The sequence below is a fragment of the Oryza glaberrima genome, chromosome 12 (assembly GCF_000147395.1).
Source record: "Oryza glaberrima chromosome 12, OglaRS2, whole genome shotgun sequence".
Classification (NCBI taxonomy): domain Eukaryota; kingdom Viridiplantae; phylum Streptophyta; class Magnoliopsida; order Poales; family Poaceae; genus Oryza; species Oryza glaberrima.
Genome location: NC_068337.1, coordinates 12,299,344 through 12,322,411, shown reverse-complemented (window position 1 = coordinate 12,322,411; position 23,068 = coordinate 12,299,344). Strand labels below are relative to the sequence as shown.

At 42.6% G+C, this 23,068-nt stretch overlaps 1 protein-coding gene and 1 long non-coding RNA gene across 9 annotated transcripts; one reads left to right on the top strand and one right to left on the bottom strand.

The window, feature by feature from the left end:
• Positions 1 to 2,023: 2,023 nt before the first annotated feature.
• LOC127756711 (uncharacterized) lies at positions 2,024 to 7,027 on the top strand. 7 transcript variants are annotated; one of them, XR_008013291.1, is made up of 5 exons: positions 2,024 to 3,323; positions 5,143 to 5,247; positions 5,915 to 5,999; positions 6,149 to 6,226; positions 6,342 to 7,027. XR_008013291.1 is itself a non-coding variant. In XM_052282084.1 (3 exons), exons 1-2 carry the CDS (start codon positions 2,781 to 2,783, stop codon positions 5,245 to 5,247), a joined length of 648 nt encoding a protein of 215 aa, XP_052138044.1. In that variant the 5' UTR covers positions 2,025 to 2,780; the 3' UTR covers positions 6,342 to 7,027. The 7 variants fall into 7 exon arrangements, 2 of the variants coding, with proteins under 2 accessions (XP_052138044.1, XP_052138043.1); XR_008013290.1 differs by having other exon boundaries at positions 5,915 to 6,152; XR_008013288.1 differs by having other exon boundaries at positions 5,915 to 6,226.
• On the bottom strand, positions 3,953 to 5,659 carry LOC127756712 (uncharacterized). 2 transcript variants are annotated; one of them, XR_008013293.1, is made up of 4 exons: positions 5,546 to 5,659; positions 5,097 to 5,267; positions 4,811 to 4,961; positions 3,953 to 4,724 (listed from the first exon to the last, which is right to left on the bottom strand). It is a non-coding gene; the product is annotated as an uncharacterized LOC127756712 (long non-coding RNA). The 2 variants fall into 2 exon arrangements; XR_008013292.1 differs by having other exon boundaries at positions 5,097 to 5,258.
• Positions 7,028 to 23,068: the final 16,041 nt, after the last annotated feature.

Below are 23,068 nucleotides of genomic sequence, written 5' to 3'. Positions count from 1 at the left end.
GATATTTCTCTCTTCTCTCATTAAGCCACATAACCCCAATTATTTTTAACCTTTGGATGATAGATCTATGATTCAAATTATCTCTTCTTTCTTCTCTCATAACACCATGCAATCTCAATTATTTTTAGGCTCAAAATTCATAAGTATTAATTTGTTGTAGTTTTAATAATACTAGAAAAAGTACCCGTGCATTGCAGCGAGTGTAGGCTATTTTAATCTTATTATTTTTCAATCTGAAATTCACTATGAGAATTTGCTCGGATATATATTTTTCTAGAAAATCATGTCATGTTTGCATGTGAGTTTTTTTAAGGAGATTTCTTATGCGACTGCTTCTGTATTTCCAAAAGCGAGCGAACTTAAAACCCGACTCAAATACGGATCAGTATTTTCAAAAGCAAACGAATTTAAAAATCAACTTATACACAGATGACATACTAAAGTACCTACAAAAACATCTTCAATTTTTATAATATATATAAGTAGAGAAAGATATTTGGAGTTCTAATTATGACATATTCTGTTTTCATGTTTTTAAAAGACACATCGTCCGTGTATTGCACCAGTTAATATTATTGTGGATAAGTTTGACCACAAAGATATGTTTGTGTGATGATGCTATTGATATGTGGGCTCGATGATTGTGCACGGGGACAATGAACGGAAATTTATGTGACAAATAGATATAAGCTGGAATCAGAACAGGTTATTATATTATCCCTGTTTGACGTTAAGTCATTAATTATTTTACATTTTGTTTTATTTTATGAAAACCAGCGTAAAATAAAAAAAAATGGAGGGAGTACGTAACATTTTTTTCTTGCAAATATTACCTTGGGAAATATTGAAATTGAAGAAGAAAATAATGGGAAGATAGTACTTCCAACACTAACTTATTGTGATCCATTGCTTTAGGCGGTTAGTCTTGATAGTGTTAGCATTTAGCAAGGAACGAATCTGTTTAATTGTTAATTTGGTAGCCATACGTCAACATTAGGCATGGCAGCTCAGAATTGTCAATGCATCAACCTTAGATCCATTTGGCTACTCGAGATCCCAGATCCACATGCACTAAATTTAAAATCTGTATGTTAAATAATCCATCTAATTGTTATGGACGGAATCATATATTCAGATCCATAAATTCGTGGAGCTAGAAATATACAACTTTTCATAAAATTTTGGTTCTTAAGCTATGTCAAACACGGTCTTATTATTGTAGATATTTTTCTTCTCTAAATAATAATATTGTCAAGCATGTAGCTGCAATTGATGAATTATTGGCACATTAATAAAGTGGCTAGAGGAATTATTTTTTTAGCATTTCAGTTGATATTAGTGTATTAATGGATTATGCACAGACGGTCAGACTCAGACAAGCTTTGGATATAGGGCTGTCAACGAGCCGAGCTCGAGCGAGCTTACCCATCTAAGCTCGAGCTCGGTACATATTCGAGCCAAGCTCGAATCGAGCCTACCTGTGCTTCGAGCTTATAGACAGGCTCGGTTCGAGCTCGCTCAAGTCTCGAGCCTGCTATCGAGCTTAGCCTCGTCAGTTGCTTGGACGGTCTGTTGGATTTTAGTGATGATGCCACTCATACTAGCCATGGCGTGCGTTGACTTTTGAATGAAGAGACGACAGGAGGTGTGAGGCTTGCTCCGGATAAAAGAGAACGAATAGACTGGCAGACATGCATGCACTAGTACTCCTACCACTACTATTCTTTACAAGAGGCACGGACGCACAGTGCTAGCATTGATGGTGCTCTAGGCACGGATGCACTAGTACTCCTACCACTACTAGTCAACGCACACTACTAGCTACTCCCTCCGTCCCAATATGTCATAACTTTTGGCATTTAAAATTTATCCCAAATATTACAACCTAGTACAACTTTTACCACCAATCTATCAATTCTACCCTCAGCATTGTTATCAGTAAAAAACAAGAAAAGAAACGTGTAGTCACACCTCCAACCTGCGGGCCCCACCCAAGAAGTCACGTTCCTATCCACCCACGGGAAAGCAGCGCTCTATCCGCATCCACCACGAAAAAATCGTCGTCTCCCGGATCCCCAATTCATCGCTCGCTCCAATCCCCAATTCCCTTCTCCGCCTCGCCTCTCCTCCGCAATCCCCACTCTACTCCCTTCGCCGCGCCCCTCCTCCCCAATCCCCCTCTCCGGTGTCGGCAATGGTGAGGGGGCCACACGCCGATTCACCTCCCATCGTGCCTGCGGAGGTCACAACGCGGAGAAGGGTCGCACGCAAGCGGAGGACGAAGGATGCCGATTCCATTCAGGGCGGCGTTGAGCTTCGAGCCTCACGCAAGCGGAGGGCGGTGAAGTCGGATTCCATTCAGGATAGCTGTCGAGTAGAACGCGGAAGGCGTGGTTTTTGGGTGGCATTGAAGGGCAAGAAGAGGGGATCCATTGTTGTAGAAGGGAGGGATTTTGTTCAAGATTCAGAGGAAGGTGGGGCTGATGAGTACCTCTTCGTGGCGGAGGAAGAAAGCAGCGCTGATTCACATCAGGCAAGTGGAGGAAGGCGGGGACGATGCGGGCGATGTGGTGGAGGGTTATTCAGCTCCAATGGCGACTGCTTCCTCACTGAGGAGCAGCATCCTGGTAGCAACTTCTTTGACACCGATAATTTTGGCGGCGGCGGCCTCTTCTCCGATTCCGACGAGCAGACAGGTGACAGAGGGCAGAATCGTGGAGTGCTGCTCGACGCCGAGGATGTCTACTTCGCCCTCGAGTCGGAGCAGCAGGTAGGTGGCTATGTCTCCGAAATGGATCAGCATCCCGACGACGGCCTCTTCGTCGATTCCGAGGAGCTGGCGGGTGGCAGAGGGCATTGTGATCGTGTGGTTGTCGGTGCCGAGGACGGGTGGCAGAGGGCATTGTGATCGTGTGGTTGTCGGTGCCGAGGACATCTACTTCGTCCCCGAGACGGAGCAACAGGCAGATGGCGTCTTCGTCCCCGACTCCGAGCTGCATCCTAACGGTTGCTTCGTCCCTAACTCTGACGAGTCAGAGCAAGCAAATGGTGGCGTCGTCGACTCCGAGCTGCATCCAGACAGTGGCTTTGTCCCTGACTCGGAGGAGCAGGGGAGTGGTGGCGTCCTAGACTCCGAGCTGCTTGCTGATGGCGGCTTCGTAGCTGACTCTAAGAAACAAGCTGTAGGTGGTGTCCCCAACTTGGAGGAGCAACACTTGGATGGCATTGAAGAGCTGGTCGACGGGGAGGTGGCCCTCGTACAAGATGATGCTCATGCAGCTGCCGATGATGCGAGGTTGACGAATTTGCTGAAACTCGCGAAGGTATGTTGAGGCTTTTACTTCCCATGTACTTCATGATACATCGCCGATAATTCCATGGAAGATATGCCATCTAGTACTATTGGTAGTATCAGTACAAGTATTATTAGTATTAGACAACTAATTAGGAAATCAAGGCTGAAGATATGGAACTCTCTTTTGGCCAAAATATTTTGATGTGGATGGATGGACTGAAAATATGTAAAGAAAATAAAGAACTCGCTGGACGACCTAGCCTGTTTGGTGAACATGCCCTTTTGCGTAATCTGTATGCATGGGATGCTTGATCAATTTGTGTAATTAATTAATTAATCAACCACCTTGTACTGCTTTTTTCTATCATGTTTGGTGAATTTCTTTAATTGGAGTAGTAGTTCAGTGTCTTGCATCTCGAGCCTAGAAGTACTTCTTGTAGTCTATGATGCGGTTTTGATTCTAAAAATACTTTTGCCGATTTTGATTTGAGTGATTCCAACATTCGGTGCCAAATTGCTTCTCCTTGCACTTCACAATCTCGTGTAGTGCTATTCAATCCGAATTCAAATGCCATTGCTGCCACTAAATTTTTAAGCCATAGGCGTGGAAATAGTACTTACAAACAAGAGTATTGACTGCATAAACATATGAGCATACAACTGCATATCATCATTTAAATATGATACTAGTCAAGTCATAAACATTAAAACTCTTCTTGACCACACACATTAGGTTTCATCCAAAACAACATCGAGCAACACTTGGCAACAATTCAGAACATAATATGCCAAAATATAACTTCATCACGACTAAGTGTATTGGGAAGAACTCCATGAAGCTCTATCACCGGTGTAAGGATCGCATCACACGAACATATGTATCTTGATCGCAACTAAGTGTAGTTGGAAGAACTCCATGAAGCTCCATTCCTTGTTTGTACATGTGGGGAATCGTATATCCATTGCTTCCTGTAGCCTTCATAACCTCTATAAGGCAGGACTGTAATGTGAGGAAGACACGATTAGTTTTACCTGCGTCATACTCAGCACACTCTAGTTCAACATTGGTAATTAGGTCATCGATAGTTCTAGAATTTCTTCGTAGTGTCAATGACTGAAGAGAAGCAAAGAAACCAAGGTCAAGAACATTCATATCAGGTGAATTAGGAGGTTGGTGCATGATGCGAATGTCAAGCCCTGTTTCTGCCACGGCTTGAAGAAATGCTGCATCATCTGATGGTATATGTGTTCTGGCATTGTCTTGTTGAATCCAGATGGTCTCCATTTCTTCTCCTTGAGGCCATGATGCTGCAATAGCTGGGACAACTCTTGTAACCAAATATTCTCTAATTGTTTCTCTGTTAACAAGGATGGGTTTTGTGACCATTGTGCCTCTAACCCTATTGCGACTAGTCCTCAACGCTGGTTCCTAGTAAATGAAAGAGAAATATAAAAATATTAGTTCAGTTCAAATATAATTGCAACAATAAAGCAATCAAATTAACAAAAGGCCACCTTCTTAACAAAAGGCCATGTGCCTATCTTGCCATCGAAAGTGCAATTTCCTGCATGATCATATCTTGGCCTAGCAACTGCAGCCAACCTGATTCCTCTAGCTCCTCATATTCAATGTCCACATGATCCGCATACACGCCAAAGTCATCATCTATACATTGCAGGAACAAATAACTTTCAGATTGTAAAATTAGTAAATTATTATGTACATTGATTATACTATTTGGTTGACTTTAGGACAGTAATTAACTATATTTATCTTATATTATGAACATTTTTTTCATACTTGATTGATCTTCATCATAATCCTCATCATTGTATTGTATGTTCAGATCGGAATGATGGGGAACAACACCTTCATATTCTTGGACTTGCTGGGCTTGTTCTTGCTCCTGATGGACTTCACCATCTTCTTGGCCTTGGGCATGGTTCCTTAGGTAATGTATATCTGCATAAACTGAAGAAAATAAGCTTTTTTTATTCTAATATTATAGTAATACTAGTTGTTCATAAGGCTTGGTTTATTCTAACAAACTTATATATGTGGTATTTACTGACTTAGTAAGAATTGAAATTAGGATATGACCATTTTTATTAATCAAAATCTTGGTCTCAAAATATCAGTAATGCATGATTTATAAACTTTGCTACATCAATCTTGTTAAATATCAAAAGTACACTTGATTTTCGACAGTGGATCATCCTGTAAATATGACTTAGATGTTGTAATCATACCTGATTGAGCTTGATACTCCTCGTCATCGACCTCCATGTTTAAATCGAAATGATGGGCAACATTACCAACATATTGCTGGACTTGTTCTTGGTCATATTGGAGTTCACCCTCTGTTTAGTGTAAATACAGATGTTAAATTAGAAATGGCAGTCATTCTTTGAGGTTATCGATATATAGCACTGTGATTATAAATTACTATGCTATATGCATTTTCAGATTCCAGGCACAATAATACATTTGTGATCATATACTAGTACATCTTGCTGGATTTTTGCCTAAATTAGTGGATGTACACTACAAAATCTAAATGTTTTTCTCTGAAACTTTTACTATAATGAAGCTGCCATCATCATATTTTGTCCTGACAGCACTTAAGCAAGCCTTGTGCATATGACAAAGCGCGCAAAGAAAGGTAGGCCAAGCACTGTTGAAGTGGTTGTCTCCTTGTCTGAGGTATCCATCTACTCCTCGATGCTGAAATCATGCATGCGATGCAACTGAGTGTCTACTATATACTCTACACATGCTTCCTCTTGAAAACAAAATCAATATTTGACATAATCATGAATGGGAGTTAACAAGTGATATGCAATTCATTGCAGACAGGTGCTAATCTTCTTGTGCTAGTACTACATCTACACTTGTCAATTTGAGTCAGATTTTTTTCCCTCATTGATTATGTACTGTGTTCCTGACAATCAATATCATCATATTACAATTTTGTTTTTTTAAAAAATAAATCATGTTTTTAAACAAACCTGGCTGTTCTTCATAATTCCCTTCTTCGGCTTGCAGGATGAGATCGAATGGGTGGGAATGATGATCATGGTCTTCACCTTGCCCAGCATCGTCGTCCACAACATCCTGTTGGAGCTCTTGCACAGCATCCTGCTGGAGATCATGTTTCTCAGCACTCTCTTCCTCTTCTTGTAGTGCTAGGTTGAGATCGAATGGGTGAGAATGATGATCATGGTCTTCATCTTGCCCAGCATCCTCTTCCACAACATTCTGTTGGAGCTCTTGCACAGGATCCTGGTGGAGATCATGTTCCTCGGCGCTCTCCTCCTCCTCTTCTACTAGTAGTGCTAGGTTTAGATCGATGTTCATGGTGGTACCATGTGTAACTGAGTTGGATGGGCTGTGGATGGATGGTGCTGATGTGGTGGTGGGTGTTGCTGATGGATGGTTCTATGGATGGATGGTGCTGTGATGCTCTGAATGTATTAGGAGGAGTGATTTTTGGTGCCTTGCCTCTGATTTGTATTTGGCGTATGTGCTTTTGCCGCCTACCAGTTTAAAAATTGATTTGCGTGTGAGTGGGTATTCACTGTTTAACCTTGCCCTTGCCGCTTCAGTTTCTGGCGCCAATGCATTTGAAATGCACGTGTGAGTTTTATGGCATCAAGCATACTGTCACCACTGCCACCTCTGAGTTTTTAACACCAGAGACTATTATTGAGGGTAGTATTGTCTTTTTGCTACTACTTGTGCACTTTCCTTAATACTTGTGCACAAGCTCAAAAATTGTGACATATTGGGACGGAGGGAGTACTCTGCAAGTGCTGCTCGTTGGGAAGTGATGTTGCATGAAAAATGAATACTATTAGTACTACTCACAGCCAAAGAAAAGTAACGCAAAAAAAAAAAATATAAACACAGGCTCGTCAAATAGTTCGAGCTCGGCTCATGAAGCTCGCGAGCTCAGAGTGAGGCTTGAGCTTGATTCAAATAGGAGACGAGCCGAGCTCGAGTCGAGCCTTAAGCGAGCTGAGTTCGAGCTGCTCACGAGCCTCGAGTTTTTTTGATAGCCCTAGTTGGATACCAGCATGAGAACTTTCTCGTTCTCTCTCTCCTATTCTCGTTTTCTAGTCATCAAGCGACCTCCACGCCTCGGCAGCAGCAGAAGCAGGCGCTTGAACTCCTCCCTGGCTCCCGGCACACTTGCTGCTCTCCCTCCCCTGAGGCGAAGGACTCTACTGCGCTCCTCTCCCTCTAGCGCTGCGCCAGCGCCAATCCCTCCCCCATCGCGATGGCTGGCTCAGATCGGTCCTTTCCCGTCCTTTGTTTCCTCTCTTCACTCCCTACTTCTCTCGGCCACGGCAACCATGGCTGCGGCAGTGATGGCCAAGGCGGCCATGGCGGCGATGGCTAAGGTGGCCATGGCGGTGACGGCCCCGCGGCAGCTTCGACAGCCAAGGCGCGCGGGCGGCGGCGAGGCTGGTGGGTGGCCGATCCAGCGGTTGGGAGGCTCGAGGGCGGCGACGAGACTGGTGCCTGGTGGGGAGGATCGAGGGCAGCGACACGGTTGGCGTGGCGATGGATCCGTGCCCTGCCGCTTGGAGCTCGCAACTGCAAGTCAAAGCCGCCCGTGAAATCAGGATAGATCCGATTGATTTTCTAGCAAATCCCGTGGAAGTATTTATGGGGTGGGTTTCAACTGTTCTTGAGTCCAAATCGAATTAGCATTGGACTATAGTTCTCCGTGGATCTCTTTTCTGATTTTATTTGGGTGGATTAAAGTCTGATTTAAATTGTCAAGCTCTCCTTTCAGTTATAATTTCGTTTTTGAATTGGGAATGAAATTTTGGAACAGCTGTGGGATTTTGTTTTTTTCCTTGTCGTGTGTGCATCCGATTTGGTTTTGCCGATTGGGAACACTATTGGAGAGATGCACATCTCTCCCGGTTCGTAAACTCCTTTATTCCCGGGTAACGAACCAGGAGAAATCATCCGGCACCCATCTTTAGTCCCGGTTGAAATACCTAGGACTAAAGATCTAGACTAAAGATCTCTTTAGTTCCAGTTGAAGTCACCAACCGGGAGTAAAAATAAAAGCGCCACGTGGCACTTTCTCTTTCTCTTTTCGTTTTTTTATTTTTTTTTGCTACTTTCATATTGATTTCACACCGAACTCAACAACAAATTCATCCACACAAACAAAATCATTCAACATCACATATTCATTTGCAACTTCATAGAAACATCTAAAAATCATCCACACATTTACATCACAAAATCATCCACAAATTCTCAAAAACATCTAATAATCACCCACAAATTTACCAAGTCCGTAAATTGATTACCCACAAATTTAAAAAAAACCAACAACCTGTAAATTGATCATTTCGATACAACAACTTACCAAGTCTGTGCGAACCTGGACCAAAACGATCTCTCCAAGCAAAATTGATCTAACATGGTACGTTTTGATGAGTAATTTTTTATTACACATCTAATTTCTCTTCTTCCTTGGATTCTAAATAAGATATCCAAAACAATGGTCATACATGTAAGCTGTCATGCCATCAGTTTGTGATGTTTTACAACGATTTGGTTTGCACTGACAATTTTGGCCCAATTCGCACAGATTAGTCAAGTTGTTGTACCAGGATGAGCAATTTACAAGTTGTTGTATTTATTTGCACCCACCACAAAAGTTTATATACCACACAAAAGTTTATATACCACGTGCACAATTTACTCATAAAAAAAAGAGTGGGAAGAGGAGGTGCATTTTTGCATGTGCGTGAGTTAAGAGCACCGCATACGAAAATACCCTTATTTCACGTGCAGGCGTTTTAAGTGGCCCGTTTGAAAAAAAAAAGGATTTTTGCATGCGAGTCATTTAAGGAGCCGAATGAGAAACAGAGGCCAATTGTTCCGACGTGGATACTCATTGCCCGTCTGCAACCTATTAGTAAGTGCATATATTTTTACACATAAAAAATATGTGTATACATAAAATTTATACATATATGTTGTACACACACACACACACATATATATATATATATATATTATATAAATACGTATATCTCTATCTCTACTTCTATCGTCCGTAAAAAAAACCGAGCGAAAAAACCGGGCGAAGAAAGACCGATTAAAAAATGGGCGGAAAAAAAACCAGACGAAAAAAAATCTGTCCGATCCAAAAAAACGGGGCAAAAAAAGTGGGGAAAAAATCGAAACGAATCCGACTGCGTCGACGCGGTAAAAATAGGGCGAAATTTTTTTTTAAAAAACTGTCTGTTTCCACAGAAAAAAGAATTATGTGACACGGTACAAAAAATTGACTGGGCAAAAAAACCGAGCGAAAAAACCGGTTGAAAAAAGAAAATAAAAGTCCGATAAAAAAAAGGGGCGAAAAAAACACAAATCTGTCCGATCCAAAAAAAGCGGGGCAAAATGTGAGGACGTCCCAAAGCCTAGGTGGTGCAACACTCCAAGGCATGTCAGCGCGAAATATCTGGATGGATGGGGTCTCAAATAAAGCCCAAATAAATACGGTAACCATCCAACCTCATCGCAGACCCCGACATGTCTTGAAGTATGCACTACATACGCTCTAAGTCATCAGATATGAAATAGAAGACACAACCGTTGGAATAGCCACACCAGTCATCTATGTCATACGCCCATCAACCACTCGATGGTGGCGACCAAAAGCGTACCCCAGAGACTCGATCTCAACAAAGGCATATTCCCTGGTTATCTCAACCATTTCAAACCCATCCTCATGTGGGACTAGTTGCCTAGGAATGCAACATAGTCTCACATAAATCATCTCAAGCATGATATCCAAATAATAAGTGGTTCTAAGCAATAAGTATAAATAATCTTAATAAGGTTCTAAGTAGTACTTGGCGGCAAGCCATAAATATTGGTTCATGCGGTAAGCGTGCTACCCAAAAGCCTATAGGCAAACCGACTAGGGTAAATCCCTAGTTAGAACCATCTTGGAAATCTGCAACATCACAAGCTGCATCAAACTCCTCATCCAAACAGTCATTACTTGTCATTAATCAAATTAATGTACTGGCAAGTCGGAAACAATCCTAGCATACTACATGCTGGCCATATTCAAGGATAAGCTGTGTATAGGTTAATTTGCATAAATGCCAATTTTAGTTCACAACATGTTTCGCAACGGAATTTTATAACAATAGTATAGAGTAAGTAAAACTTGTAATGTGAATGAATAAATAACACACATCTACCCCTCAAGGTAGATCATCACCACTCTCCATCATCTCATCACCATTCACCGAAATTTACCCAAGTTCACAAACAAAACATTCCAACTATTTTCCAAGTTCACAAGAGTTTATCAAAATCACAAATTATACTCATGACACTTCACCATGACGCTCATGACCGTGAGCACGGCTAATCAATTAGTTTTAGACTCTGCAGAGTTTGTACAACTTTTAAGCCCACATGATATGGATCGGTCTAGTTTGTCCGATACCCGTCGGTATCACCACACTCTACACAATGAGTGTGATCTAGAGGTCATAACGAAACCGTTACATTGTTTATTGTCTAGCCTTGCACCAGCACGATGTGTGTTTTACCCACGCTACTAGCAAGGTAGCGCCACTAGGTAGCGGGCCCACGCTTTAACCTAGCGTCGTAAGGAACCCAGCCCGGAATCCCTCATGAGGCACGACACCGTTGTATTGGACAGACTACCCGCTCAAATCATCACATAGCACTTGTCATTAATCAATTTCATCATATCACAAACCATAGGAAGTTCCGATAAGTTACCAAAACCCGGTAACCCATACCCTTCGGCCTACCAAGATGCAAGGCTAAACTCTAAACAACTTAATAGGTTGAGACCAGCGCATACTTAGCACATGTGGTTTGTACTGTTTTCATTAGTTGGTGACATAGAGTGGGGTCCTTAATCGACTCGGGCGAACGCTCCCCCTATCGGTGTACAACTACCACCATATGTACACCACTCGCCGCCCAAGTCTAAAAACAAGTTATCTCCATTTTCAGTTCACAATACTCACACATTTAAATTTTTGTCCAGCAACATCAAAATAACCATTTTCACATATAACATTTATCAAAACGAGTAATTTGCAAGGCGGTAACCGAATATAAGCATATTGCAGCAATATAAGCATAGTATAATCCCAAAGAACACAATAATTGTATTCAAAAGCACTTTATGGTTACAACCAGCAAGGATTCAATATTTCAAGGTGGATTATGCAGCAATTAGGTCATATCTACCATTCCCACATTTATATATTTTTTTACCAAAATTAATACTAGCTAACGTATGCATGTTTGCAATAGAATCATTTAGCCCAATAAAACATAGGATCAATGTGGTCAAAGGAGGGGCAAACTTGCCTTCGTCTGCAAACTCCTGAACCTGGTCGTCAACAAACTCACCCTCTTCTCCTTCGATGTATTCTTCCTCTATACAAAATACGCGTATACGATAAATACAAAAATGCATAAAAACCAAAATGCATGAAAATGCACGAAACTTATGCAGTGAGTGTGTGCTGGTCTCAGGTGGTCTCTGGTGAAGGAATTTTTATTTTGTCACTTTTTAATTACAGAGATATGCATTTTACAATTAAAAAGGTTTAAAAAGGGCTATGTTTTATTAAGCAACATTTTTGTACACAAGTAAACAAAATTCCTTTTCACAAAGTTACAGAGAATGATTTTAGAAAGTTAACAGAAGTGGTTTCACAATTTTTAGAGCTATATTCAATTTGTTATGGATTTAACAAGTCCTAGGCAACATTTATGGCAAAAGAAAAATAAAGGAAAAGTTTGTACAGAAAGTACCCAGTTTTATATATTTTTTTTAAAATAGTTCACAGCTTTATGGATCTAATAAAACTGGTTTCAAAATTTTTGAAGTTAAAATGAATTTTCTACAAATTTTAGAAGTTCTTTAAACCAAAATAGAAATCAATTTTCGAAATTGAATTCCAGCCGGGTCCACATGTCAGTGAAAGGAGATTTGCATAGAGGCCCTCGGAAGTTGGGGGAATCAACCCGCACTCCTTCTGCCACCTGAACAGAAAACTTTATTAAGAGTCCCTATTATTTTGTTTATTTCCATCAAGGTTCTGCTATAGTAATATGAGTCATGGCAGTTTTCAGATTGGACCCTAGAGTCGATCAAATTCAAGAAATGAAGTCCCCAGCTAGCTCACATCAGGAGCAGCCATGGCTGAGCCCGGTCTACGGCTCACCGGCGGCGATCGGTGGATCGAATCGGTTCGAGCACAAAAGATAAAATGTAGAGAACGTTCTTGCGCATCCGTGAGTGGTGGTGGTGAGGGAAACGGTGGTCTGTAGCCCATGGAACATGAGCTACAGCGGCGGTGTGTCTTGGTATGCCCATGCATGTGCATGCAGAGGCTTGGTTAGTGCAAAGGGTTAGTGCATGTGCTCTCATATGGTACCAGGGTGCTCACCAAGCAGAGAAACGGAGGCAGCGAGGTCCAGGGAGCGGCGGAGGTGGTGGTTGTTGGCCAACGGCGGCAAAACTCCGGCGTCGACGTCGCCGGGTCGACTCAAGGCGCGAACTGCAACTTCGAGAGTACGGGGGCGTTAGAGATGAGCCACAGAGGGTGCATGCGCGAGGAATCCGGCGGAAACTCACCGGAGCTTGGTGTTGCTTCGTGGTGAGGAACGGCGACCGGAGCGGCGTCGGCGGTTCGGGTGGCCGGCGGCGAGGACGGTGACGCCCACCACGTGCTCGACAGATTGGTCCTAGGGCAAAAGGGGTACGGGTGAGCTCGGCGTGATGCGTAGGTCATGTTCCATAGGAGGGAAGAGAGAGGGACTCACCGGGGATGCACGGCGACGATGGCTAAGTCGCCGGAGCCGGGTAAGACGGCCGAGCTCTGGGCATTCTGTGCGTGGGGTGTGTTTTCTTGGACTTGGAACGCGATGTGGGGAGTGTGCTGTTGCTTTTGGTGCTTTGGCTTAATTGGGATATAAGGAAGAGTGGAGTGGGGGAATGAGAGAGAGAGAGGTGGCTGGTGCTTTCATTGTGTTCCTTGGGCATCCATTGGGCATGGGGGACGGTAGATGCTGTGAGGGGAGAGTGGGAGGCTGTCATGTGGGTCCCAGGGGGTGTGGGACCCACTGTCAGTGAAAGAAATTCGAAAATAGCCTTGGTGGCAAGTCAAAGAGGGTTGCCTGCCAAGGATCTTTGGAGGGGATTCAAGGTGGATTTTGTGTAGCAAGAAACTTGGCCTAGAGATCCTCTTGGTCGGGGGTGATGTGGAGAGTAAATGTGCTGAAGTGGATTGGGTTAGAAGTCTCTGGTTTAGGTTTGATGGAGTGATGAACATGTATTGACAGTGTTGGTTAGCAGCAGTTGACAGTGCAGTTAGCAGCTGATTGGATTTTTGGAGGGAGAGAAGAAAGGGTTAGAGAGTGATCCAGGGTGTGCCACTCCTCAGGGTGTTAGAAGAAAGTTAGTAGAAGACTTTGGCTGAAACCAAACTTCAAAAAGAGGTTTTGAAATAAATTTTACAGAGAGAGCAAGTTTGAATCTGCTAAGCAGTTCTTTTCAGGATTTTGGAGATATTAAAGGAGATCAACAAGTTAGCAAACCTTACTGAAAAACTCTGCAAATTTGTGGGTTGATTTCTGACATATCAATGTATTTTTGAGAATTTTTTTGAAAGTTTTGGATGCATATAATTACCAGATTAATTGTTTTTGTGACTCTAGGCCTATCAAGATGCATATGATGAGATGATTAAGATCCAAAAACAATTAAAATCACTCCACAACCACATGATGAATTTAAATTAAATTTAGTTCTCAGGTTTACAGGCTTGGGTATGTTACACAAAAAGCGGAAAAAAAATCGAAACGAATCCGACTCCATTGATGCATTAAAAAAAGGGCGAAAAAAATAATAAAACTGTCTGATTCTAAAGAAAAATGAATTATATATGACGTGGTAAAAAAATAGAATCCTACTATATCTAGAAAGGTCCGATGTCACGCCCGGAATTTTCATCCAAAATTCCAAACGCTTACATGTGTGTGAACCCTCGTCCAGGAATCAGCCGAGGCACAAAATAACAAATTGATAATAGAGTACAATTATTACTCTAATTAATAAGCGAATAAAATGTCATTACAGAGATAGATAGTTCCTCTCAATCAGTAAAGATCTAAGCAGCGGAAAATAAGATAAACGGCGCAGACGACTCCACTCCACAGGCAGCTTGACCAAGGCTACACCTAATCCTCCACACCATCAGCATCACTGTAGAACTCCTCCTCTGATGAATGATTGCAAGGTGAGTACATGACATACTCAGCAAGCCATGCAGCAAATATGCAAATGCACAGGATAACAAAGGATGGCATAGTAGGGTTTCATTTGCATAAACAACATTTAATAAACATTTCAGAATTTAATAAAACAGTTAAGTAATAATTAAACATTATTAATCCAACGCTATACAACATACCCTGTTGCATAGGCCCAACCATTCTGAACAACCATCCCGGCTGCACAGTTCTATCTCCAAACCAGGAATATACCATTCCAAACCAGGAGCTAATCAAATTATTACCAGTTATAGCATCTTTTATTATGATGAGAAGTGTGAAACTAATCACGAAAGACATGGTTAAACCCGCCCATAACCGCGGGCACGGCTATTCGAATAGTTTTACTCTGGCCAGAGGTGTACCACTGTACCCACAAGACACAGCCCCACGACATGTCACCATGTGCCTCGATACCACCACGGTTCCTCGGAAAGGAGCTGTGACAGTACCCCTCGCACAACACAATCCACCACAGCGCACCGTTCCTGGATCATAATCACCCCCTTATAAACAAGGCATGGACTCCCGAGCGACCCCCGTGGGCTTATCTCCGCCATTTCTCAGTCTGGTGCCCCGCAATGAACCATGCTATACAAAAGGTAAAGCTGTTGCCCACGCTGGCTTGTGGTTGGCACGGTTAATGTTTCACAACCGAAACTCGTGAACCGGTCCTTAATTGTCATGAGCACGACCATCAAAACCATGTGCTCACAACCCACCATTATCAAGTTTTAGTAAGCACATTTATTAATTAACCAATCACGATCGACCATCGTGAGCTATCATTAAGCCATCATTAAATAATAGTGAGTCATAAGTTGTCCCAATAGTGTGCTAATGTTTCTAAGCATGGCTAAGCAATCATATCTAATATCTAGCTGAACCAATATATAAAGCCCAACTAGTCAAGTTATAATAACCCAAGGTATCAAGGAATAAAGTAATCAAGAACAAAAGGGCTATAACAAACAATAGGTTAATTCCACCCAATAACATTCGAAAATAAATGCAATAGTTGAATAGAAATGATAGCTTTAAACGGGATCAACATGCTCAAAGGGTTGTTTGGGATCTGTGTGACTTGCCTTGCTGGCCTTGGGACTCTTCAAATTCTTCTCCTGCGAAAACGAACTCTCCGGAAACGTCGGAATCTAAACAGAAAAGAGCAAAATCACCAAAACAGCACATAAACAAGCATGAACAGTACATGTGGATATTTTTAACATGTAGATCTCAATTTTAGAAAAATTTAGAGACTTGAACCAACTAAATCCGAGCTAAGATGAATTAGTTATGAATTTTTAAAGATTAAATCGGATTAAACACTTATATGGGTTTTAATTGAATTATGACGCAATAATGAATTATTTTTGAAAAGGAAAAGGGAATTATTGCGTCAGTGGCTAGGGTTCGCGGTGGACCGGGTGCACGGCGAAGGCTCACGGAAACGAACGGCCGAGATCGATCCTATCCACAACGGACGGCCAAGATCTAACGGTCTACGATCGGGCCACGACAGACGGCAACGATGACGTCGGCGATGACGTCATCACCGGCGGCGGCTCGGGCGCTCAAGCTCGCCGGCGAACGACGGCGCGACAACGCGAACGGAGGACACCAACACGTAGAGGGCGACGCGGCGAACTCACCGGTGACCAAAACAACGGCGGAAGATCAACGGATGGCGACGGCGTCGAGGAAGAAGCGGCGGCGACCTTCGGCTTGACGACGACGGCGGTGTTCCGGCGGTCGACAGCGACGGCGGAGGGGCGGACGAGGTCGGCGATGGCTTGGCGATCACGACGGCGGCCTTCCCGAGCGACGACGACGACCGGAGCGGCGGCGGCACACGGCTGGACGAACGGCGGCGACGGCAGCGCTAGGCTACACGGTGCTAGGGCTCTACCGGCGACGACAGTCGAAGGCGAGGGTGGCGGCGGGTAGCGGCGGGCTTGGGGGTCCTTTTATAGGGGCAAGGAGGTTGCGGTGAAGGCCCACGGCGACCGGCGACGACGAAGGAAGGTCTAGGGTTCGGGGAGAGAGATGAATCTGATTCGAGATCGAATCCACGGATTTCCAAACGAAATTAGCCGACGATTCCATAAGAGAAAAGATAGAGAGGATCCCGGGGATCATTTCCCCTCTATTGATTTCATTGGAAACGGAAAGGGGCGGCCGGATTTGGAAGGAGACGGCGGCGGCGCGGCGCTAGGGTTCGGGCAGCGGGCGGCCGGAGGTAGACGACGACCTGACAGGCGGGCCCCACCTGTCAGCGGGCGGACGCGCGCACGCGGCGGCTGCGGGCGGACTGGGCCGGCTTGGGCCGGGGAGAGAGAGAGAGGTTTTGGGCCGACTTTCGGCCCAAAGCCAAAAGAGGACTTTTAGAATCTTTTTCAATTTAAATTATTCATTAAATGCAATTCCATTTATTAAAAATACTTCCTTAGCTCAAATAAATCCCAGAAAAATCTAGGAATTATAGAATTAAGCAAAGTATTTAATGAAATTTTATCTGGCCCCATTTTATATTGGAATTTATTATTTAAAACTAGATCTTCTCTTCTAGGCTTTTAAAATCATTTCTAATAATTCCAATTAAACAACAATTTATATATTTGAGATTTTTAGGGTGTGACATCCGATACTATCAGAAAGTGGCAAAACCATTCGTAAAAAAATACACGAGGAAAAAAATAAAAAGGGCAAAAAAAAGCGAGGTAGAAAAAAAATCTAATTTCTATTATGTTTTAGTAGTCTGTTTATATCTCTTCTTTATCTCTAATATAATCTAATCAACTATTTAAAAAGAGAAGTTTCTACCATATATTAAAAAAGAAAAAATGCGCGTGAAAATAAAAACGTGTGAGGAAAAAATGTAAAAAAAAAGGCGCAAAAGAAAACGCGCTAGAAAAAAGTTACGTAGTCAATAAAAAAAATGAAAAAAAATCGAAATGAATCCGACTCTGTCAACGCGGTAAAAAAAGGGCGAATTTATTTTTAAAAAAACAGACCGATTCCACAGAAAAAGGAATTTTATGTGACGCGATAAAAAAAATCGACCGGGTGAAAAAAATGGGACAAAATTCCGACCAAAAAAACTGTCGTAGGCTCTCCGGACCTTCCATTATAATTGAGAGATGAAATGAATAATTCAAGTCATCAAACAAGCATAATGAAATATCTAACGCCTCGAGAGAGGAATATTGGAGACGTTGCTAAGCCTTTAGCCTGCCAGTCAACTTCAGCCTGAGATGTGCCCGTCAAACCACTCGAAGGCGGCGACCAGATGTGTTGCACATTCAGGAGACTTGACAAAAATGGCTAAAAATCTACAACATCTCAAATATTCTTTACTCATACTCATATGAATCTAGCTCCTAGGATGGGCACTAGATTCACACTTTCATCTCAAGCATAGATATACATAGCAAACACAATTAAGACGAAAGTGATTATAAACTACATCTACTTAAGTTACGTTGGCCGACCGGCCAAATAAATAATAGAACAGCGGAAACTTGTCTACCAATCCACAAGCACACCGACTATGGGTGAGTCTTTTACCCCTATGCCATTAAAAAAGTTAGAGGTTACGCGTGTGCCACAAAAAAGTTCTGAGTCACCTGTATGCCATGACACAAACTTTCGTTTACACGTGTGCCATTCCATCCACCTTCTGTTAGAGAATGAGCTCTGACATGTGGGACCCACATATGAAAATGACTAAATTGCCCCAAAAGCATTTTCATCTCGACTACTCCTCTCTCGTGCAATCTCCAGTGCCCTAGCCTAGCCGCCGCCGCCGCCACCTCACCTCGCCGGCACGCTGCCGCCTCTCTAGCCGCGCCACCGTCGGTCATCGCCGTCGCTGACGCGCCGCCGCCGCCGCCTTGCCTTACCGGCACACCGCCGCCTCTCTAGCCGCCGCTGCCGCCTCTCTAGCCGCGCCGCCGCCGGTCGTCGCCATCGCCGCCTTGCCGGCACGCCGCCGCCTCTGTAGCCGCCACCGGTCGTCGCCGTCGCCCGCACGCCGCCGCCTCTCTAGCTGCCGCTGCCACCTCTCTAGCCGCGCTGCCGCCGATCGTCACTGTCGCCGCTGCCTCTCTAGCCGCCGCCGCCGCCTCTCTAGCCGCGCCGCCGCCGGTCATCGCCGACGCCGCCGCCGACGCCGCCGATTTATCTTCAAATGTTCCATCCAAAGTGGCTGAAATAGATCAAGGGAAAAATAGATCTTTCAATCCTCTGTTAGTCTCCGTTAGTGCTGATTCCATCCAAAGTGGCGCATAGGTAAATGAAAATTTGTGTCATGGCATACAGGTGACTCAAAAACTTTTTTGTGGCACACACGTAACCTCCAACTTTTTTAATGGCATAGGGGTAAAAGATGGGTTTACCTCATTAAGTTCGAGTCCTAGAAGAAGCAGTCGAAACTCGCATCACTCAAAGTCTAAGTCTAAATCCTGCAAGCAAAAGTTAATCCAATAGCAAGAGTCAGTACATTATTAAATAATGTACTGGCAAGAACCAAGACAAATCTAACACTCTACTTGCAAGGCATATAATCAAGGAAGGCATGATATGGTTCCTTTTAGCATAAAGCAAGTTTTATTTGTATAAAACATTTCCAAATCAGATTTGCTTTCAAATAAATTTCAGCAAGCTAGTACTTAGCATATGGGCATCAAAGTAGGCATTAATCATGTATAAATATGCACCTCATTGCCATCCATGGCAGCAAGGAGATCATTATCAAATCTCAACATAATTTGAACGTAAATTCAACATTTAGAAGAATAAACACAAGTCTATACTCAACACATATCCATACGCCGCTCATAACCGTGAGCACGGCTAATCGATTAGTTTTTACTCTGCAGAGTTTGTACACTTTACCCACATGATGTGAAATAATAATCATGCAAGAGCATGGCACACGATACATAAGTACCCGATTTATTACCCGCAACAAAGCTTTTCCAAAATTCATGATTTAGCCTTACACCAGCACGATACGTGTTACTCCATCCTAAGCCATACTCGATATATGACCTAGAACCATTAAGTGACGGGCCCACGCCTTAAACTTAACGCCGTTGTGGCGGACACAACGGGAACCCACCACGTGGCACAATACCGTTGTATTGGACACGCTTAGTCACCTAAACAACCACGTCGGGGTAAATAGGAAGCTCCTCTAAATTATACGAACTCATACACACCGGCCTACCAGAATATAAGGCTAAACCATAAATAATTTACTAAGCTTGGGCTATCCCATACTAGCACATGTGGTTGTACTGTATACAAAATAAACTGACATTGAGTGAAGTCCTTAGGTCGGTTTGGGCACATACTCCCCCTATCGGTACACAACTAATCACCATATGTGTACCACATGATGCCCAAACCTATCGGTTTGGGCACATACTCCCCCTATCGGTACACAACTAATCCATGTTTTCCATCATTTTATTTGTCAAATACTTCATTTATTCATCTCTGTCCAGAATCTTAATAAAATCATTTTTCATGTTAATATGAGCCCATGTGATAAGTAAAACCATTCTAAGCATGGCTAATCAATATAGTAAAATAATGACAATGTAACTCATATTCCAATTAGTATTAGGATATGATTCCTAAGGTTAGGAATGCGGGATATGGATATATGTGGGGTTAAGGTAATAATGCAAATAATAGGAATTTGTCTAACAAGTTTAACAAAAATTTAATTTATTAGTGTACAATTGACATGCAAGATTTGCAAACATTTTCAATAACCTCCAAAACATAGGTTGAAAGTGATCAAAGAGAGGGAGGTGGGACTTGCCTTGCAACTGAAAAATGTCAGCACCTAATTCACTTCTTCACCGTTTAAGCAATCATCTATACAAAGTACACGTTATGCAATTAAACACCGAAATATGCGAAAAATCCAAAATGCTCTAAAATGCTTGATTTGTGCACAATGGATAGGTACTGGTCTAATATGAATTTAGGTGAAATAATTTCTATTTTATCTCTTTTTATTTGAGAGTTATGAATTTTAGATGTTTGCTCGGTATAGGTAGTATTTACTTAGGTACTATTGTGAAATGCTGTTGTAAGGTGATTCTTATTAATTTTATGTTTTCTGAGGTGAATATATGTGTTTTCTAAGACTAACACATTTGGTTTCATAATTTTTAGAGTTAATATGAATTCTTTATGTATTTTACAAGTTTTAACGTGTTCTAGGCATATAGTCTCTATGTGCACATGGCTTTGGAGATTTAGGTCCAGAACTTGCTCTAACTTGCTAGTGTTGTATAAAATGAGTATTTTAGTTAACTAATCTAATCTTAGTTCATAATTTTAGAGTTTATATTATTTTACTACACATTTTATAAATAGAGATGTTCTATGTTAGTTACTTAACTTATCAACCTAAAGATTGTTGCATGAGCTAAGTTCATCTAAGTTTTGATAGATGGGGATGGAACTATGGCTCCACTGGTCCTAACAAGTTTTATTTGGAGCTACCATGCATATATATACTTATTCATATGTATTGTTTAACCACTATTATGTGTTTAGTACCTATTCTACCAAATTAAGGTTTAGAGTTATGGTCCGTACAGAGGGTGCCATAATTCACTCTACTAGGTTGAAGTATATTACTTGCTGGTTCTATAAAAATTTGGTTCACTTCATTTAGACTAAAGATGAATTTTCTACAAATTTTACAATTTAAAGTATACTCCATGTTGCTTATTCCTTACATAAATGCTTAGGGGTTTTTATTATACTGTAAGTATGTCTTTTTATTTTATAACATTGAAGTGCACAACTCTATGATTCTACAGAACTTGAGCTTACTCAAAAAGGATCTAAGATGAATTTTATATAAACTTCTAAAGTTCAGCTTGTGCAAAACTAGTTATTTTAAAGATAATAGTTTTAGAGGCATTTGATGTAAAGTATGTATATGTTTTATTTTACTTTATTTTAGAGAACATGTTGGTGGATCTGTAGAAACTAAGTTTGCTCTAAAATGAGTTGAAATGAATTTTGTATGCATTTTATAAGTTTGTATATGCTTTATGTATGATTTATCTTAGACCAATTTTAGAGGCTACATTTGTGCTGTGAGTGCAAGTTTTTATGCAATAACACTAAATTTCATGATTCGATGAGTTAAAAGTAATTTGTATTACTCTAAAACGAGTTGTTTTCAATTTGTTAAGGATTTTACAAGTTTACATGTTTTTCTGATGAAAATATAAAGCTTTAGGCATTTCATTTAGATTTTCCCAGAATTTAAATAGATTGGGTCCACAGGTTAGTCTCAAGCCAATATGCAAAAAGGCTCCTAGTGTTTCAGGAAATCAACCCGCAGTCCTTTGACTGCTCTGTGTGTGAGGTAGTTTTTTACAAACTAGTACCTAGAGTTTTGATTCTTCTCAACAGAGGTCCTTGGATTGAGCTGACACAGAACTAGCCATGGCCGAGCTCGTTCTCGAGCTCGCTGGTGGCAAACGGCGGTAGATCTCGGCGTGCAACCTATGGAGAAAATGTAAAGGGGTTCAAGGAGAGGCTATAGGTGGTATTCTTGCAAGCATTGGTCATCGGAATTAATGGCGACGGCGGTGCGAGCGGCGGTGGTTCTCGGGTGACGGTGCATGTGGAGCTAGAGCATTGATCTAGATGTTTAGCTACATGCATGTGCCTCTATGGGATCCTAGGATGCTTACCGAGCGTCCAAAGAAACTTGGTGAGGTCCAGATAGCGATGACACCCCGGAGGTTCTTGCCGCCGCCGAGTGGCGGGGTGAACGGCGATGGCTCAATCGGCTCCAAGAACTATCATGCATGTGTGTCCACGAGGTTATTGAGGCCAGAGAGATGGTGTGCGCGCGAGTAATCGAATAATGGCTCACCGGAGGAGGTGGAATCGACAATGGCGATGGCGACCGGAGGTGAAGAAGACGGTGGCCGATCTCTGCACGCTGTGCCATTGCTTGGGATTTCTTGAGGGGTTTTGAGGAGGACTTCAAGGAGAAGATGTTGGCACGACGGCTCGGCTTGTCTTGGTCTACAGCGGTCGGAATGACGACGAGAACCCGACGGCAGCACTCGGTGCGCGCTCCGGAGCAACGATGGCGAGGTCCACGTTCCCGACGATCCGCTGCACCAAATGGGATGAAACTTAGAGTAATGAAATCGGCTTAGAGAGGTGATAATGGAATGCAAGTGGAAAGGCGACGACCGCGGCACAATGGCCACGGCGACGGCCGTCGTCTTAGCCGATGGCAAGGATGAGGGCGGCAGAGGCGAGGCGATCCGTCTCTCTCGATTTGGTCTAAACTTCTGGTAATGGAGAGGAGGCGATGCAGCTGGGAAGAGTTGAAAGCG